Raw genomic sequence first — 21,611 nt, forward strand, 5'->3', positions numbered from 1 at the left:
CTTAGAGGAATTTTTCTTATCCCAATATGTTCTAGTACACAGGAATTGCCCAATAAAGCTTATATGTTGGTTAGTTGATATTTTAAAAAGCAATCATATTTTGAGCCTATGACATATAGAATGTGATCCATTTGATAATAAAAGGGCAAAGGATGCAGGCAGGAAAAAGCTGATTTGGAGTAAGAAAAGGACACCAGATGGTAACTTGAATGCACAGAAAGAAATAAAGACAACTGAAAATAGTTAATTAAAAAGGCTACTATAATAAACTGTATAAAATATACTAGCTTTTCTTTCTTCTCTGAGTTTCTTTCAAGTATATACATTTATACAATATGATAATTAAAACAATATATATTGGTTTTATCATATATAGATATGTATGTGTGTATTCAGTCATTAAGTCATGTCTGACTCTTTGTGACCCTGTGGACCATAGCCTGCCATCCTCCTCTGTCTATGGGATTTTCCAGGCAAGAATACTGGAATGGGTTGCCATTTCCTCCTCCAGGGAATCTTCCCAACCCAGGGATTGAATCCACATCTCCTACATTGGCAGACAGATTCTTTACCACTGAGCCACCTGGGAAGCCCAGAATAGCACAAAAGAGGGGAAGATGTAGGTTTATAGGAATAAAGTTTCTACATCATACTGGAATTTGTTGTTTAGTTGGTCAGTTGTGCCCGACTCTTTCCAATCCCATGGACTGCAGCCCACCAGGCTCCTCTTTCCACAGGATTTCCCAGGCAAGAATACTGGACTGGGTTGCCATTTTCTACTCCACATACTGGAATTAAGTTAGTATAATTCTAAAGTAGATTCTGATGAGTTAAGAGGTATGTGGCCATTCCTAGAGAAAACAGTAAGAATATGACTAAGAATACATAGTGAAAAAATCATTAATGATACTAAAATGTTTCACCAAGAATACTCACTCAGTGCAAAAAAAAAGGCATTAAAAGAGGACAGAAAAGACATGAGGCATACAGGAAACCAAAAGTAAAACAAGAGACACAAATCCAATCTCTCAATAATAATATTCAATGTTAATGGATTTGAAAATTCAATAAAATAATGAGAGATCACCAAATTGTGTAAAAACACAAGCCCACTAAAAAATGGCATCCAATCATAGGGTTACAGAATATTTCCCTTCCTCTCATACCTCACTACAACATCAAGAGTGTTCCTTTATAATAACAGTCAATTACAGCTAAAAGAGTGCAGCACTTTCACAGCATCATCTTTCAGGATTTGAAATAGCTCAACTGGAATTCCATCACCTCCACTAGCTTTGTTCGTAGTGATACTTTCTAAGGCCCACTTGACTTCACATTCCAGGATGTCTGGCTCTAGGTCAGTGATCACACCATCATGATTATCTGGGTCGTGAAGATCTTTTTTGTACAGTTCTTCTGTGTAATCTTGCCATCTCTTCTTAATATCTTCTGCCTCTGTTAGGTCCATACCATTTCTGTCCTTTATTGAGCTCATCTTTGCATGAAATGTTCCCTTTGTATCTCTACGTTTCTTGAAGAGATCTCTAGTCGTTCCCATTCTGTTGTTTTCCTCTATTTCTTTGCATCGATCACTGAGGAAAGCTTTCTTATCTCTTCTTGCTATTCTTTGGACCTTTGCATTCAGATGCTTATATCTTTCCTTTTCTCCTTTGCTTTTCGCTTCTCTTATTTTCACAGCTATTTGTAAGGCCTCCCCAGACAGCCATTTTGCATTTTTGCATTTCTTTTCCATGGGGATGGTCTTGATCCCTGTCTCCTGTGCAATATCATGAACTTCTGTCCATAGTTCATCAGGCACTCTATCTATCAGATCTAGTCCCTTAAATCTATTAGGTCATACTGCCAGCAAATTTGGAAAACTCAGCAGTTGCCACAGGACTGAAAAAGGTCAGTTTTCATTCCAATCACAAAGAGAGACAACGCCAAAGAATGCTCAAACTACTGCACAATTGCACTCATCTCACACGCTAGTAAAGTAATGCTCAAAATTCTCCAAGCCAGGCTTCAGCAATACGTGAACCATGAACTTCCAGATGTTCAAGCTGGTTTTAGAAAAGGCAGAGGAACCAGAGATCAAATTGCCAACATCTGCTGGATCATCAAAAAAGCAAGAGAGTTCCAGAAAAACATCTATTTCTGCTTTATTGGCTATGCCAAAGCCTTTGACTATGTGGATCACAATAAACTGTGGAAAATTCTGAAAGCGATGGGAATACCAGACCACCTGACCTGCTTCTTGAGAAATCTCTATGCAGGTCAGGAAGCAACAGTTAGAACTGGACATGGAACAACAGACTGGTTCCAAATAGGAAAAGGAGAAAATCAAGGCTGTATATTGCCACCCTGCTTATTTAACTTATATGAGAAGCACATATAACTTAAATGCTGGACAAAGCACAAGCTGGAATCAAGATTGCTGGGAGAAATGTCAATAACCTCAGATATGCAGATGACACCATCCTTATGGCAGAAAGTGAAGAGGAACTAAAAAGCCTCTTGATGAGAGTGAAGGTGGAGAGTTAAAAAGTTGGCTTAAAGATCAACATTCAGAAAACTAAGATTATGGCATCTGGTCCCATCGCTTCATGGGAAACAGATGGGGAAACAGTGGAAACAGTGTCAGACTTTATGTTTTTGGGCTCCAAAATCACTGCAGATGGTGATGCAGCTATGAAATGAAAAGACGCTTACTCCTTGGAAGGAAAGTTATGACCAACCTAGATAGCATATTCAAAAGCAGAGACATTACTTTGCCAACAAAGGTCCATCTAGTCAAAGCTATGGTTTTTCCAGTGGTCATGTGTGGATGTGAGAGTTGGACTGTGAAGAAAGCTGTCCACTGAAGAATTGATGCTTTTGAACTGTGGTGTTGGAGAAGACTCTTGAGAGTCCCTTGGACTTCAAGGAGATCCAACCAGTCCATTCTGAATGAGGTCAGCCCTGGGTGTTCTTTGGAAGGAATGATGCTAAAGCTGAAACTCCAGTACTTTGGCCACTTCATGCGAAGAGTTGACTCATTGGAAAAGACTCTGATGCTGGGAGGGATTGGGGGCAGGAGGAGAAGGGGATGACAGAGGATGAGATGGCTGGTTGGCATCACCGACTCAATGGACGTGAGTCTGAGTGAACTCCAGGAGTGGTGATGGACAGGAAGGCCTGACATGCTGCCATTCATGGGGTCCCAAAGAGTCGGACACGACTGAGCGACTGATCTGATCCGATCTGATACTTGTAACTCTTTTGCATTGATGTTTGTTGCACTTGTTCCTTTTTTTTTTTTTTTTGAAGTCAAGGTGTTTCTTCATTGTCATTTTGCTCACCATGGGATAGAGTTAAGAATCCCAGGCCCAATACCCAAGGCCCTTAATCTTCTGACCCCATTATTATCTTTTGCAAAGTTTTCATTTAAAACAGAGTGGCATATTTTACCAGTCTCTTGCTATGAATTCAATTTTTCTGCACCCATGCCCTCTTTCATGTTCCCTCTACAGTCTCCCTTTCACTGCAACATATACAATATACCATCTCATTTTTCCATGTATTTGAATAATAATTAACCTTAAAGGCATTGCCTAGGATATATTTAATGTATATTTATTTATACTAGGTCTCAATAACAGCAGCTATTATGTATTAAGAGTTTTTCTCATGCCAAACACTATGCTTAATACTTGGGATGCCTTATATAATATTTAGCCTATGTTCTCAAACACTAATTCTACTGTTTTATTTCATAAACAGCCTCTGAGTGCTTAAAACATTATGATTAAATAAGTCAAGACATCCAAAAGCCAAAGGGGGGAATGATATAAAAAAGAAATGTCAGAGTGAGCGCTAGCACACAAAAATTTCTCAATAAATATTTGTTGAATGAATGAGGTTCTTGCAAGTGTTATCACCTCCATTAGGCTTTATAAGAGCACTTTAAGTCACAAGGCTCTTTTTCTGTTGAAATTTCATAGATTTACATTTGAGCTCACATATTCAGCAGATAGCTGTTTCTCCTTGGGAAAGTTCTTGTCTCATTTCTGTTATTTTCATTTGGTTTTACTATTATTTCTTTCTCTCTTCCCCTTTCTTGAAATCAGAGGGTGTATTATATAACAGCAAGAATTCATATTTGTTAATAATCTCTTCATTGACAGGGGTTGATATTGATATAAGTAAAATGAAGTTGCTCTTTGTTCCTACATTGCTTTCTTGAAAACTAGATGGAAGTATGTGTTTCAAGTTTATTGTAAGTGTGATGGATTGAGAATAGGGGAGTGGCATAATCTGATTTATGCTTCAAAAATTTTCCTGAAGGAGTTCTGATTCCAGGTAGATTGAAGAAATATATGCCCAGCCATTCTCTCCAGTTGAGTGTAACTATAAAACCTGGAAAGAATTCATATGCAGTTATTTGAGAACTGTGAAAAGTAAATATCAACAGAGGAAGACTGACAGAAATCAAAGTAACACTGAACTAATTTCAAATTTACTATTTTTCCTCTTCTGGAATATTCTGACCTAAAGTCAGTGCAACTCAAAACCTAAAAGTGAGCACTATAGTAAAGACAGAGAAAAATAATAGGGAAAAAAACATTCTACTCTTGGATCAATGAAAGAAAATAGGAACTCTTAGAACTCAGAGAGAAGAAGAAATCCCTTGGTTCTTTTTTTTTCCTTTTTCTCCATTTTCTCATGCCCCAGCGTACAAGTGACTCCTCAGTAGCAGATAAAGTAGCAGTGAATGTGAATGGCAACATGAAACCAAAGGATCCAAATCTAGGAAAAAAAGAAAATTTCTACTCTGTTCAGTGGAGCTGTGATGCTAAGAAAGCCAGGCCAAATTCCATTGATTATTCTACATGCCCTCAGTTCTCCTGTTGATTTGACTCCGGGTGCAGCACAATCACAGAAGTGGGCAGTTTGGGGATGAAGGACAGAAAAGGGGAGACCCAGGAAACCAGAAAGCACTAGGGAGATAGCAGAGAAGGAATATGTGAAAATGATCCCATAAAAAGGTTTTTGAATTCTTGGACAAAAATCCTGACTTGATCATGCATGGGTTTTATCTCCATTAGCATCACACAGATTTTGAGAACTGAGATAATGGACAGACTGCAGTCCAGGTTCTAGATTGACCACTGGGTGGTGCACATACAGGACAGATCCAAATAGCACTGCAAAAACTTTGAAAACTAAACTGACATTGGAACCACAGCCTACAAAAAGTAGGTTGGAAATTGTGGCTTGAACTAAACAAGGTCAAGTGTCTGCTGAAACAAAATATTAATTTTTCTAGAGGATTTAAACAAGTTCTAAGGTCCCACAACAGAGTAGTTAAAATGTCCAAAATGTAATCCCAAATTACTAACATAAAAAGAATGATGAAAATCTCAACTCATGTAGGAAAAGAAGCAAACAAGATGGCACAAACATTGGCTTCCCTGGTGGCTCGCTGGTAAAAAGAATTCACCTGCAGTGCAGGAGACCTGGTTTGATCCCTGGGTCAGGAAGACCCCCTGCAGAAGGAAATGGCAACCCACTCCAGTATTCTTACCTAGGGAATCCCATGGACAGAGGAGCCTGGCAGGCTACAGTCCATGGGGTCACAAAGAGTTGGACATGACTTAGTGACTAAACAACAGCAAACAACAAAGTGTGTATTATAAAAATGCTTGAACAGAGAACTTCTGGTTTCAGTTCCAACATGCAAATAACTTAGGAATGGTCCCTCTGACCTTCACAGTAAGAATTAAACAAACTTAAAATCAATTATTTGTCTTAGATTTATCAGAGAGTGAGGTAATAGAACAAACTGCTGTCCTCAAATCTGGAGAGATAGAGACTTACAGAGGAACACAGCTTACAAGGAGCAGAAACTGCTGGAGCAAGGAAATGGGAGGAAGACCTAAATGATCATTTCAGTGAATTTCTAGAGTTTCAGTGTGGACTATCTTGAGAGTTAAAAGCTCCTGAGAAATATCTAAAATGTACAAAGAACTCTTAAAACTCATCAATAAAACAATTTGATTAAAATATGGGATGAAGATCTTAACAGATACCTCTTCAAATAATATAAACAGATGGCAAATAAGCATATAAAAGTATACTTCACATCATATGCCACCAGCAAAATACAAATTAAAACAAGGAGAAACCACTATACACCTATTGCAATGTCCAAAATCCAGAACACTGAAAATGCCAAATGCTGGAGATGTGTAGCATCAGGAATTCTCATCCATTGCTGGTGGGAAAGCAAAATTGTATAGCCAGTTTGGAAGACAGCTTGGTGATTTCTTACAAATCTCAATATACTCTTAATATATCAATCTTACCCCTTGCTATTTATTCAAAGGAGTTGAAATTCTATTTCCCACCAAAACCTGCATGGAGATGTTTATAGCAGTTTTATTCATAACTTCCAAAAACTTGGAAGCAACCTAGATGTCTTTCAGTAGGTGAATTAATGAATGAACTGTGGTACATCCAGACAGTGGAATATTAGTCAAGGAAGATGTTATTACTCCCAATTTACAGATGAGAAAACTGAGGATTGATGAACTGATATGTCCAAGGTTGTATACAATTATCTGGAAGAGTTCATATTCTAATTTAGGCCTGTCAGATGCCAAAAGCTTGTGCTCATTCTATTGTACCAAGTTCGGAAAAAGAGTGAATCAGATTCATTTAAAGATTTATTGGCTCCATAATTTTATTATTTTCTAAACATTTTTATTAAATTATAATGTGCATACAGAAAAGCACTTGGATAATAAGGTAATAAATAATCACATACTGAAACTACCCGTGCAACTGAAACTCATAAAGAAGCAGAACATTCTCTTTCCCTTCCCCAGCTCTCAAAGACCTTCTGTTCCCTATCCAGTCACTATTACTGACCAGTGAAAACCACTATACTACTTTGATCATTATATATTAATTTTGCCTGTTACTGAACTTTATATAAATGGAATTATATAGCATACCATTTTATGTTTTTTGCTGTAGCTTTTGATCAAATTTTTTCTCTGTCCATCTGTTTGTTGTTTGCAGGTTTAGATTATTCATTTTCATAAGCAGTGCATTGTATGCCTATAGAAGAATATATATGTATTCATTCTATTATTGGTATGTTGTACAGAGTTTAGAGCTATCACAAATGTACTGCTATAAACATTCTTGTGCATGTCATCTGGTAAATGTAACTACATTTTTGTTTGAGTAATCTTCATTGGGTAGTCGGAACTGGTAACAGGGCAGAGAAGGATGGAGATAGAGCAGTTGGAAGACTACTGCAAAAGGTCAAGCCTAAGCTGCTAAAGGTAAAGAAAGATACAATAATGATGGGACTGGAGAGAAAGGAATAGAACAGAAAGAAATAAAATTGCTTAGATATAGAGATCAGTTGGTGCTAGGGAATAAAATAGACAAAAAAGTCAAATATGAGAAAAAATTTTATTATTTAAAGAGGAAAGAAATTTGGTGACAATGCTCATTGGCAGAGGGGGTTTACATTTGTTTCAGTATTATTGAGATATAATTGACATATACCATTATATAAGTTTAAGATGTACAACAAAATAATTTGATTTGCATACATAGTAGCCCCAATTATCTGCAGATTTGCTTTCTTTATTGATTCATTTTGATATTTGGCAAAACTAAAATAAAGTGAAAAAAAAAAAACCTTTCCACAAAGAAAAAAATAAATAAATAAAATAAAATAAAATTAAAAAAAAAAAGAAAAAAATTTATTGTTTTAATTGGAGGCTAATTACTTTACAATATTGTAGTGGTTTTGCCATACATTGACATGGATTTGCCACAGGTGCACATGTGTTCCCCATCCTGAACCCCCCCTCCCACCTCCCTCCCCATCCCATCCCTCTGGGTCATCCCAGTGCACTAGCCCCTAGCACCCTGTCTCATCCCTTGAACCTGGACTGGCAATCCATTTCACATATGATAATACACATGTTTCAATGCCATTCTCCCAAATCATTCCACCCTCGCCCTCTCGCACAGAGTCCATAAGACTGTTCTATACATCTGTGTCTCTACTGCTGTCTCGCATATGCGGTTATCGTTACCATCTTTCTATATTACATATCTATGCATTAGTATACTGTATTGGTGTTTTTCTTTCTGGCTTACTTCACTCTGTATAATAGGCTCCAGTTTCATCCACCTCATTAGAACTGATTCAAATGTGTTCTTTTTAATGGCTGAGTAATACTCCATTGTGTATATGTACCTCAGCTTTATTATCCATTCATCTGCTGATGGACATCTAGGTTGATTCCAAGTCCTGGCTATTATAAACATTGCTGCGATGAACATTGGGGTACACGTGTCTCTTTTAATTCTGGTTTCCTCAGTGTGTATGCCCAGCAGTGGGATTGCTGGGTTATAAGGCAGTTCTATTTCCAGCTTTTTAAGGAATCTCCACACTGTTCTCCATAGTGGCTGTACTAGTTTGCATTCCCACCAACAGTGTAAAAGGATTCCCTTTTCTCCACACCCACTCCAGCATTTATTGCTTGTAGACTTTTGGATAGCAGCCATTCTGACCAGCATGAAGTGGTACCTCATTGTGGTTTTGATTTGCATTTCTCTGATAATGAGTGATGTTGAACATCTTTTCATATGTTTGTTAGCCATCTCTCTGTCTTCTTTGGAGAACTGTCTGTTCAGTTCTTTGGCCCACTTTTTGATTGGGTCATTTATTTTTCTGGAATTGAGCTGCAGGAGTTGCCTGTATATTTTTGAGATTAATTCTTTGTCCATTGCTTTGTTTCCTATTATTTTCTCCCATTCTGAAGGCTGTCTTTTCACCTTGCTTAGTTTCCTTCGTTATGCAAAAGTTTTTAAGTTTAATTAGGTCCCATATGTTTATTTTTGCTTTTATTTCCAATATTCTGGGAGGTGGGTCATAGAGGATCCTGCTGTGATTTATGTCAGAGAGTGTTTTGCCTATGTCTTCCTCTAGGAGTTTTATAGTTTCTGGTCTTACATTTAGATCTTTAATCCATTTTGAGTTTATTTTTGTGTATGGTGTTAGAAAGTGTTCTAGTTTCATTGTTTTACGAGTGACTGACCAGTTTTCCCAGCACCACTTGTTAAAGAGATTGTCTTTTCTCCATTGTATATTCTTGTCTCCTTTGTCAAAGATAAGGTGTCCATAGGTACATGGATTTATCTCTGGGCTTTCTATTTTGTTCCATTGATCTATATTTCTGTCTTTGTGCCAGTATCATACTGTCTTGATGACTGTGGCTTTGTAGTAGAGACTGAAGTCAGGCAGGTTGATTCCTCCAGTTCCATTCTTTTTCTCAAGATTGCTTTGGCTGTTCAAAGTTTCTTTGTAGTTCCATACAAATTGTGAACTTATTTGTTCTAGTTTTCTGAAAAATACCTTTGGTAGCTTGATAGGGATTGCACTGAATCTATAGATTGCTTTGGATAGTATATTCATTTTCATTATATTGATTCTTCTGATCCATGAACACGGTATATTTCTCCATCTATTTGTGTCTGCTTTAATTTCTTTCACTAGTGTTTTATAGTTTTCTATATATGCGAAAGCTGAAACTCCAGTACTTTGGCCACCTCATGCGAAGAGTTGACTCATTGGAAAAGACTCTGATGCTGGGAGGGATTGGGGACAGGAAGAGAAGGGGACAACAGAGGATGAGATGGCTGGATGGCATCACTGACTCGATGGACGTGAGTCTCAGTGACCTCCAGGAGATGGTGATGGACAGGGAGGCCTGGCGTGCTGCGATTCATGGGGTCACAAAGAGTCAGACACGACTGAGCGACTGAACTGAACTGAACTGATATATAGGTCTTTTGTTTCTTTGGGTAGATATATTCCTAAGTATTTTATTCTTTTAGTTGCAATGGTGAATGGAATTGTTTCCTTAATTTCTCTGTTTTCTCATTGTTAGTGCATAGGAATTCAATGGATTTCTGTGTGTTAATTTTATATCCTGCAACTTTACTATATTCATTGATAAGCTCTAGAAATTTTCTGGTAGTCTGTAGGGTTTTCTATGTAGAGGATCATGTCATCTGCAAACAGTGAGAGTTTTACTTCTTCTTTTCCAATCTGGAGTCCTTTTATTTTTTTTCTGCTCTGATTGCTTTGGCCAAAACTTCCAAAACTATGTTGAATATTAGTGGTGAAAGTGGGCACCTTTGTCTTGTTACTGCCTTTAGGGGGAAATGCTTTCAATTTTTCACCATTGAGGATAATGTTTGCTGCGGGTTTGTCATATATAGCTTTTATTATGTTGAGGTATGTTCCTTCTATGCCTGCTTTCTGGAGGGTTTTTATCATAAATGGATGTTGACTTTTGTCAAAGGCTTTCTCTGCATCTATTGAGATAATCATGTGGTTTTTATCTTTCAATTTGTTAATGTGGTGTATTACATTGATTGATTTGTGGATATTGAAGAATCCTTGCATCCCTGGGATAAAGCCCACTTGGTCATGATGTATGATCTTTTTAATATGTTGTTGGATTCTGTTTGCTAGAATTTTGCTAAGGATTTTTGCATCTATGTTCATCAGTGGTATTGGCCTGTAGTTTTCTTTTTTTGTGGCATCTTTGTCAGGTTTTGATATTAGGGTGATGGTGGCCTCATAGAATGAGTTTGGAAGTTTACCTTCCTCTGCGATTTTCTGGAAGAGTTTGAGTGTGACAGGCATTAGCTCTTTAAATTTTTGGTAGAATTCAGCTGTGAATCCGTCTGGTCTTGGGCTTTTAATTGCTGGAAGATTTCTGATTACAGTTTCAATTTCTGTGCTTGTGATGGGTCTGTTAAGATTTTCTATTTCTTCCTGGTTCAGTTTTGGAAAGTTGTACTTTTCTAAGAATTTGTCCATTTCCTTCAAGTTGTCCATTTTATTGGCATATAGTTGCTGATAGAAGTCTCTTATGATCCTTTGTATTTCTGTGTTGTCTGTTGTGATTTCTCCATTTTCATTTCTAATTTTGTTGATTTGATTCTTCTCCCTTTGTTTCTTGATGAGTCTGGCTAATGGTTTGTCAATTTTATTTATCTTCTCAAAGAACCAGCTTTTAGCTTTTTTGATTTTTGCTATGGCCTCTTTTGTTTCTTTTGCATTTATTTCTGCCTCAATTTTTAAGATTTTGTTCCTTCTACTAACCCTGGGGTTCTTCATTTCTTCTTTTTCTAGTTGCTTTAGGTGTAGAGTTAGGTTACTTATTTGACTTTTTTCTTATTTCTTGCAGATGGTGATTGCAGCCATGAAATTAAAAGACACTTACTCCTTGGAAGGAAAGTTATGACCAACCTGGACAACACATTAAAAAGCAGAGATATTACTTTGCCAACAAAGGTCCATCTAGTCAAGGCTATGGTTTTTGAACTGCGGAGAAGACTCTTGAGAGTCCCTTGGACTGCAAGGAGATCCAACCAGTCCATCCTAAAGGAGATCAGTCCTGGATGTTCATTGGAAGGACTGATGCTGAAGCTGAAACTCCAATACTTTGGCCAACTGATGTGAAGAGCTGACTCATTGGAAAAGACCCTGATGCTGGGAAAGATTGAGGACAGAGGGAGAAGGGAATGACAGAGGATGAGATGGTTGGATGGCATCACCGACTCAATGGACATGGGTTTGGGTGGACTCCAGGAGCTGGTGATGGATAGGGAGGACTGCTGTGCTGCAGTTTATGGGGTTGCAAAAGGTTGGACATGACTGAGTGACTGAACTGAACTTGTTTCTTGAGGTAAGCCTGTGTTGCTATGAACCTTCCCCTTAGCATTGCTTTTACAGTGTCCCATAGGTTTTGGGTTGTTGTGTTTTCATTTTCATTCATTTCTATGCATATTTTGATTTCTTTTTTGATTTGTTGGTTATTCAGCAGCGTGTTGTTCAGCCTCCATATGTTGGAGTTTTTAATAGTTTTTCTCCTGTAATTGACATCTAATCTTACTGCATTATGGTCAGAAAAGATGCTTGGAGTGACTTCATTTTTTTAAAAAAAATTTACTAAGGCTAGATTTATGGCCCAGGATGTGATCTATCCTGGAGAAGGTTCCATGTGCGCTTGAGGAAAAGGTGAAATTCATTGTTTTGGGGTGAAATGTCCTATAGATATCAATTAGGTATACCTGGTCTATTGCATTGTTTAAAGTTTGTGTTTCCTTGTTAATTTTCTGTTTAGTTGATCTATCCATAGGTGTGACTGGGGTATTAAAGTCTCCCACTATTATTGTGTTATTGTTAATTTCCCCCTTCAGACTTGTTAGTATTTGTCTTACATATTGTGGTGCTCCTATGTTGGGTGCATTTATACTTATAATTGTTATATCTTCTTCTTGGATTGATCCTTTGATCATTATGTAGTGTCCTTCTTTGTCTCTTTTCATAGCCTTTATTTTAAAGTCTATTTTTTCTGAGTATTGCTACTTCTGCTTTTTTTGGTTTCTATTTCCGTGGAATACCTTTTTCCAGCCCTTCACTTTCAGTATGTATGTGTCCCTTGGTTTGAGGTGGGTCTCTAGTAGATAGAGGTGGGTCTCTTGTAGATAGAGATGGGCTTCCCTGGTGGCTCAGAGGTTCAAGCGTATGCCTGGAATGTGGGAGATCCGAGTTCGATCCCTGGGTCAGGAAGATCCCCTGGAGAAGGAAATGGCAACCCACTCTAGTACTCTTGCCTGGAGAATCCCATGGAGGTAGGAGCTGGTAGGCTACAGTCCATGGGGTCACAAAGAGTTGGACAGGACTGAGTGACTTTACTTTCACTTTCACTTTCTTGTAGGTAACATATATAGGGGTCTTGTTTTTGTACCCAATCAGCCAGTCTTTGTCTTTTGGTTGGGCCGTTCGACCCATTTACATTTAAGGTAATTATTGATAAGTATGATCCTGTTGCCATTTACTTTGTTGTTTTGGGTTTGAGTTTATACACCCTTTCTGTGTTTCCTGTCTAGAGAAGATCCTTTAGCATTTGTTGGAGAGCTGGTTTGGTGGTGCTGAATTCTCTCAGCTTTTGCTTGTCTGTAAAGCTTTTGATTTCTCCTTCATATTTGAATGAGATCCTTACTGGGTACAGTAATCTGGGTTATAGGTTTTTCTCTGTCATCACTTTAAGTATGTCTTGCCATTCCCTTCTGGCTTGAAGAGTTTCTATTGAAAGATCAGCTGTTATCCTTATGGGAATCCCCTTGTGTGTTATTTGTTGTTTTTCCCTTGCTGCTTTTAATATTTGTTCTTTGTGTTTGATCTTTGTTAATTTGATTAATATGTGTCTTGGGTGTTTCGCCTTGGGTTTATCCTGTTTGGGACTCTCTGGGTTTCTTGTACCTGGGTGATTATTTCCTTCCCTGTTTTAGAGAAGTTTTCAACTATTATCTCCTCAAGTATTTTCTCATGGTCTTTCTTTTTGTCTTCTTCTGGGACTCCTATGACTCGAATATTCCAACATTTAACATTGTCCCAGAGGTCTCTGAGATTGTCCTTGTTTCTTTTAATTCTTTTTTCTTTTTCCCTCTCTGCTTCATTTATTTCTACCATTCTGTCTTCTACCTCACTTATCCTATCTTCTGCCTCTGTTATCTAATGTTGTTTCCCTCCAGAGTGTTTTTGATCTCATTTATTGCATTATTCATTATATTTTGACTCTTTTTTTAATCTCTTCTAGGTCCTTGTTAAACATTTCTTGCATCTTCTCAATCCTTGTCTCTAGGCTATTTATCTGTAACTCCATTTTGTTTTGAAAATTTTAGATCATTTTCACTATCATTCTGAATTCTTTATCAGGTAGATTCCCTATCTCTTCCTCTTTTGTTTGGTTTCGTGGACATTTATCCCATTCCTTTACCTGTTGAGTATTTCTCTGCCTTTTCATCTTGTTTATATTGCTGTGTTTGGGGTGGGCTTTCTGTATTCTGGAAGTTTGTGGTTTCTCTTTATTGTGGAGGTTCCTAGCTGTGGGTGGGGTTGGACTGGTGGCTTGTCAAGGTTTCCTGGTTAGGGAAGCTTGTGTCGGTGTTCTGGTGGGTGGAGCTGGATTTCTTCTCTCTGGAGTGCAATGAAGTGTCTAGTAGTGAGTTTTGATATGTCAGTGGATTTGGTGTGACTTCAGGCAGCCTGTATATTGAAGCTCAGGGCTATGTTCCTGTGTTGCTGGAGAATTTGCGTGGTATGTCTTGCTCTGGAACTTGTTGGCTCTTGGGTGGTGCTTGGTTTCAGTGTAGGTATGGGCTGCCATCTATGGGGTCACATGGGGTCGGACACAACTGAAGCGACTTAGCAGCAGCATAGAGGCTTTTTATGAGCTCTTATCAATTAATGTTCCCTGGAGTCAGGAGTTCTCTGGTGTTCTCAGGTTTTGGACTTAAGCCTCCTGCCTCTGTCTTTCAGTCTTCTTCTTACATTAGCCTCAATACTTCTCCATCTATACAGCACTGATGATAAAACATCTAGGTTAATGATGAAAAGTTTCTCCACAGTGAGGGACACCTGGAGGGGTACACAGAGTTACATGGAGAAGAGAAGAGGGAGGAGGGAGATAGAGGTGACCAGGAGGAGAAGAGGAGGAATCAAAAGGGGAGAGAGCAAGCTAGCCAGTAATCACTTCCCTATGTGCTCTCGACCCCTCAGAAATGTTCATGGAGTTACACAGAGAAGAGAAGAGGGAGGAAGGAGACAGAGATGGCCAAGAGGAGAAAAGGGGGAATCAAAAGGAGAGAGACAGATCCAGCCATTAATCAGTTCCCTAAGTGTTCTCCACAGCCTGGAACACACAAAGAGATTCACAGAGTTGGGTAGAGAAGAGCAAGGGGAGGGAGGAAATAGAGGTGACCTGGTGGAGAAAAAGGAGAGTCAAAAGGGAGAGAGAGCAATCAAGCCAGTAATCTCACCCCCAAGTAAAAATCAGTACTGAAGACTGGGCTTTTAAAGGTACAAAATTGATAACAAATACCAAAAAGCAAAGATTAAAAATCTAGTATAGAGGTTATATTCTCAAAAATATAATATTAAAAAAAACAAAACAAAGTCACAAGAATTATAAAATATATATATGAAGTTTGCTTTAAAAATCAGGTCCTTTTTTTTCAAGGTAATAGTAGGTTATAAAAATGAAAATTAAAGGAGCAATAGAGGACTTAAAAATAATTTTTTTATTTAAAAAAATGATAATAGTAAGAATATATCTTTGAATTTCTCTGGAGCTGTTGTGGATAGTGTGGGGTTGTTCATTTTCAGATAGTTCCTTGATCTGGCTTATACTTCTCAAGATCTATTGGCCCCTTCCTATGTAGTCAGTGCTAACTACAGGGTTTTAATCTGTTGCACCTGTCACTTCTAAAGTGGTTCCCTCTGTTTATTTTAGCTTCTTCTGTTTGCTGGTCTCTTCAGTGTCTAATTTCCGCCCTGACACAAGGGGGCGATGGTGGTCACTTTTTTAGGCTCAGTTGTTCAGTCGTGAAGTGGGGAGGGAGGAACACTGCAAACAAATATCACTGGTGTGTGTGGGGAGTGTTCTGCAATGTTTCAGGTGCACTGGATTTGCCTCCACTCACGGCGTGTGTGCTTTCATGGTCTACACTTCTCAGGCTTTAGGTTGCTCTGCCAGGAACTGTCTGAGGCGAGCCCTGGGTTGCGTGCACTTCCCAGGTCTAAGTTGCTCAGGTTCAGGTTCTTGGGTACTCCACAAAGGTGCAGACTTGGTTGGGCCTGCGTTTTGTGCCTTTCCCGGCTCCGAGCAGCTCAGGTGACCAGGTGTTTGGCGAGTGGGGTGTGTCGTATCACCTCCCCCATCCCAGCCACTCGGTTTTCTGGGTGTACAATGGACGCGCCTTCTCAGGTGTGCCCTGTGTCTCTGCTGGGGAGCTGATCTCTGGCTGCGACCTTCCCGGCAGATGTCCACCATCCAGAATCCCAAGAAGTCTCGGTTTGCGATGAAGCCTGCTTGTAGTTTGGTAGAGGATGCCTCTCTGGGGCCGTGATTGCCCCATTCTGGCTCTGGCTGCCCCTACCTGCCTGTCTCTGGCAGGGGGGTGAGCTGGTCAGAAGCCAGCTAGCTCTGCTCAGTCCTTTGTTCTGTGAGCGGGCCTGGAAGTGTCTTAGCTTAGGGCTTTTCACTGAATAGTTCTCTCTCTCTCTCTTTTTTTTTTTTCCCCTCTCTCTCTCTGGCTATCCCACAGTCTGGACTGCTATCTCACGTTATTCCCTCAGATTGCCCTTGGGGCATTTAGGCCCGGTCCTTAGCCTAAGCAGTGTAGCCTGCGCCTCCCTGTCCAGCCCCTGCTTACTAGTGGCGGATACGAGCATCTGGGCTGCTTCTCTGTTGGATCTGTGGGTTTTATTTATTTATTTATTTTTCCTACTGGTTATGTTGCCCTCTGAGATTCTAAGACTCACCACAGACCTGCCAGTGAGAGTGTTGCCTGGTGTTTGGAAACTTCTCTCTTTTTTAAGATTCCCTTCCCTGGATGGATCTCTGTCCCTACCTCTTTTGCCTCTCTTTTTATCTTTTATATTTTGTCCTACCTCCTTTTGAAGACAATGGGCTACCTTTATGGGTGCCTGATGTCCTGTGCCAGCATTCAGAAGTTGTTTTGTGGAATTTGCTCAGAGTTCAAATGTTCTTTTGATGAATTTGTGGGGGAGAAAGTGGTCTCCCCGTCCTATTCCTCTGCCATCTTAGGGCCCCCTCCTGCAGATTTGTTTTCTATGGTTTCAGTTACCTGTAGTCAATTGTATACAGAAAATATTAAGTAGAAAATTCCAGAAATATATAATTCACGAAGTTAAAATTTTTAAGTTTTAAATTCTAAGTAGCATGATAAATTTTTAAAATTCAAGTATGGTTGCTTTAGGGCTTCCCTCATAGTTCAAATCAGTAAGAATCTGTCTACAATGTAGGAGTCCTAGGTTCAATCCCTGGGTTGGGAAGATCCCCTGGAGAAGTAAATGGCAACCTACTCCAGTATTATTGCTTGGAGAATCCCATGGACAGAGTAGTCTGGTAGGCTGCAGTCCGTGCAGTCATAAGAGTTGGACACAACTTAGTGACTAAACCACCATAGTTGCCTTGCAATATTATATTAGTTTCATGTGTACAGCATAGTGATTCAGTATTTTCATAGATTATACTCCATTAAAAGTTATTACAAGATAATGGCTGTATTATACAATATTATATATTGTATATACATATATAATATTATTATATTATAAAATATACTATATTGTATTATACAATATACTATATTATATTATACAATATACTATATTATATTATACAATATATATTGTATTATACAGTATACTATATATATTGTTGCTTATCTATCTTATATATAGTAGTTTATATCTCTTATTTTCATACCTTTGTCTTACCCCCCCCACCCTTCCCTCTCTCCAGTGGTAACCACTAGTTTGTCTTCTCTTTGAATCTATTTCTGTTTTGCTATATATATTTGTTTTATATTTTAAATTCCACAATAGGTGATAACATAAAGTATGTCTTTCTCTGTATGACTAATTTCACCAATTACTTTAAGTACATCCTCACTGCTGCAAGTGGCAGAATTTCATTTTTTATGGCTGAGTAATATTCCATTATATACACACACACACACACACACACACACACACACACACATATAATCCATTTGTCTGAAGCACCATACAGCTTCCTCATGCCTGGGACATGAATCATCCCTTTGTCCAGTGTATTCTGTCTGTTGGTCATTTAGTCACCATCTCAATTATCCAGTCCACTGTTGAGGTAATCACAGTGCTTGCATTCAATTCAGTTCAGTTCAGTCGCTCAGTCATGTCTGACTCTTTGCGACACCATGGACTGCAGCATGCCAGGCCTCCCTGTCCATCACCAACTCCAGGAATATACTCAAACTCATGTCCATTGAGTTGGTGATGCCATCCAACCATCTCATCCTCTGTCGTCCCCTTCTCCTCCCACCTTCAATCTTTCCCACCATCAGGGTCTTTTCCAATGAGTCAGTTCTTCACATCTCGTGGCCAAAGTATTGGAGTTTCAGCTTCAGCATCAGTCCTTCCAATGAATATTCAGGACTGATTTCCTTTAGGATGGACTGGCTGGATATCCTTGCAGTCCAAGGATATCTCCAAGAGTCTTTTCAACACCACAACAAAAGCATCAGTTCTCTTGAGCTCAACTTTCTTTATGGTTCAACTCTCAAACCCATACATGACTACTGGAAAAACCATAGCTTTGACTAGACGGACCTTTGTTGGCAAAGTAATGTCTCTGCTTTTTAATATGCTGTCTATGTTTGTCAAAGCTTTTCTTCCAAGGAGAAAGCGTCTTTTAATTTCATGGCTGTATCCGCCATCTGCAGTGATTTTGGAGCCCCAAAGTAAGCCTTATTTTATTTAATAATGGCCCCAAAGGACAAGAATAGTGATGCTAGCAATTTGGATATGCCAAAGACAAGTTATAAAGTGCTTCCTTTAAGTGAAAAGGTAAAAGTTCTTGGCTTTATAAGGAAAGAAAAAAATCGTATGCTGAAGTTGCTAAGATCTATGGTAAGAACGATTCTTCTATTCATGAAATTGTGAAGAAAAAGGAAATTCATGATAGTTTTGCTGTCATACATTGAACTGCAAAATTTATGGCGATAGTGCATAAATGTGCAGTTAAGATGGAAAAGACATTAAATTTATACATCAAGATATTTTCAGAGAGGAAAAAGAGAGTGAGACCAGTCACATAACTTTTACTGTATTGTTGTTGCAGTTGTTCAGTCACCCAGTAATGACCAACTGTTTGTGACTCCATGAACTGTAGCATGTCAGACCTCTCTGTCCTTCACCATCTTCCAGAGTTTGCCCAAGTTCATGTCCATTACATCAATAATGTCATCCAGCCATCTCATTCTCTGACACCCTATTCTCCTTCTGCCTTCAATCTTTCCCAGCATCAGTGTCTCTTCCAATGAGTCAGCTGCTCACAACTGGTGACCAGGTACTGGAGCTTCAGGTTCAACAACAGTCCTTCCAATGAATATTCAGGACTGATTTCCTTTAGGATGGACTGGTTGATCTCCTTGCTGTCCAAGGGACTCTCAGGAGTCTTCTCCAGCACCACAGTTTGAAAGCATCAATTCTTTGGTGCTCTGCCTTCTTCACAGTCCAGCTCTCATGACCCTAATGTGACTACAGGAAATGCCATAGCCTTGACTATATGGACCTTTGTTCGCAAAGTGATGTTTTTGCTTTTTAACACACTGTCTAGGTTTGTCATAGATTTTCTGCCAAGAAGCAATCATCTTCTAATTTCATGGCTGTAGTCACCGTCCACAGTGATTTTAGAGCCCAGTCTGTCACTGATTCCACCTTTTCTCCTTTTATTTGCCATGAAAGTTGTTATAATTGTTCTATTTCATAAGTAGTTATTTTTGTTTATCTTTTATTGTGCCTAATTTATAAATTCAGCTTTAGCATATGGTTTTGTTGTTCAGTCATTAAGTTGTGTCCGACTTTTTGCAAACCCATGGAATGTAGCATTCCAGGCCTCCATGCCCCTCACTATCTCCTGGAGTTTTATCATATGTAAGTATAGGAAAATTCATGGTATATATAGGTTTCAGTACTATCCATGGTTTTAAACATTCATTGGGGATATTGGAATAGTATACCCCATGGATAAGGATGGGGCTACTGTATTGTGAAATAATTGGCACAGTAAGTTTAGTTAACATACATCATCCCATATAGATACATAAAAAGAACAAAATGAAAAAAACACATTTTTTTAGGATGACAACTTTTAGGATTTACACTCTTGACAACTTTCATACATACCATACAGCAGTGTTCTACACTGTACACCATATTGCAAATTACATCCTTAGTACTTATTTCTCTTATAACTGGAAATTTGTACCCTTGACCATCTTCCTCCAATTCCACCTCTTCTGCCTCCTGCCTATGGTAACTACAAATCTGACCTCTTTTCCTATGAGTGTTTTTTCTTTTGGTTCCGCATATAAGTAAGATTATATAGTATCTGTCCTTCTTTGTCTGACTTAGCATAATGCTCTCAAAGTCCATCCATGTTGTCACATATGGCAGGATTTCCTTCTTTCTGTGGATGAATAATCCATCGTGTGTGTGTGTGTGTGTATAGCAACTTCTTTATCCATTTATCTGTTGATGGACACTAAGGCTGTTTCCATGTTTTGGCTATTATAAATAATGCTGCTGTGAACATAAGCGTGCATATATCTCTGATATAGTTTTCATTTTCTTTGGATGTATATGAAGAAGTGGAATTATTGGGTCATGTGGTGTTCTATTTTTAATTTTTTGAGAAAGCTCTATATTTTTTTCCCCAAAATGTCTATAACACTTTACAATCACAGAGTGCTATAGGGCTTCCTTTTCTCCACATCCTCACCAGGTTTAATAACTCTGTTTTTTGATGCAAGCCATTCTAACAGGCATGAAGTGATACCTCATTGTACTTTTGATTTGCACTTCCCAGTGATTAGTGATATTGAATATCTATTCATGTACTTGTTGGCCATTTGCATGTCTCCTTGGAAAAATGTCTTTTCATGTCCTTTGCCCATTTTTAATTGGATTGTTAGGGTTTTTGCTGTTGAGTTGTTTGAGTTCTTTATATATTTTGGATATTAAGTGAAAAAAAAAGTGAAAAGTGAAGTCGTGTCTGACTCTTAGCGATCCCATGGACTACAGCCCAGCAGGCCCTCCATCCATGGGATTTTTCCAGGCAAGAGTACTGGAGTGGAGTGCCATTGCCTTCTCCATTAACAGCGGCTAGGCATATTTACTTGGAGCTGGTATACTTGGTGACAGCCTTAGTGCCCTTGGACATGGCGTGCTTGGCCAGCTCCTCAGGTAGCAGCAAGAGCATGGCAGTCTGGATCTCCCTGGATGTGATAGTCGAGCACTTGTTGTAATGTGCCAGGCATGATGTCTCGCCAGCGATGCACTCGAAAATGTCGTTGACGAAGGAGTTCATGATTCCCATGGCCTTGGACGAGATGCCGGTGTCCGGATGGACTTGCTTCAGCACCTTGTACATGTACACAGAGTAGCTCTCCTTGCGTCTGCACTTGCACTTCTTGCCGTCCTTCTTCTGGGCCTTGGTCATAGCTTTTTTAGAGCCCTTTTTAGGGGCAGGAGCAGACTTAGCCGGTTCAGGCATGTCTATAATGACAACACCAAACAACACAGAAAGATCTTCAAATATATGGCTTGCAAATAATTTTTCCCATTCCATAGGTTGTTGTTTCATTTTGTTGATCATTTCTTCCGCTGTGCAGAAGTGCTAGTTAGTGTTAGCATGGTATAATTTTTTCCATCCACTTACTTTTTCTATTTTTTAAAATATATGTTTTATTGAAGTATAGTTGACTTACAATGATTCAGGTGCACAGCAAGGTGATTCAATTATACAAATACACATAGATTATGTTTGAAATTATTTTCCATCATAGATTATCACAAGATATTGATTATAGTTCCCTATGCTATACAGTCTATCTTTGTTGCTTGTTGCATATTTATTTTTCAATTAAAAATCTAGCATTCTATTCAT

The 21,611-nt window shown here is 38.8% G+C and overlaps 1 protein-coding gene across 1 annotated transcript; it reads right to left on the reverse strand.

The window, feature by feature from the left end:
- Positions 1-20,837: 20,837 nt before the first annotated feature.
- LOC129640121 (histone H2B type 1-H-like) lies at positions 20,838-21,218 on the reverse strand. The gene has a single exon (XM_055565357.1). It carries the CDS (start codon positions 21,216-21,218, stop codon positions 20,838-20,840), a length of 381 nt encoding a protein of 126 aa, XP_055421332.1.
- Between the last annotated feature and the right edge of the window lie 393 nt (positions 21,219-21,611).

The sequence above is a fragment of the Bubalus kerabau genome, chromosome X, assembly GCF_029407905.1.
Source record: "Bubalus kerabau isolate K-KA32 ecotype Philippines breed swamp buffalo chromosome X, PCC_UOA_SB_1v2, whole genome shotgun sequence".
Classification (NCBI taxonomy): Eukaryota; Metazoa; Chordata; class Mammalia; order Artiodactyla; family Bovidae; genus Bubalus; species Bubalus kerabau.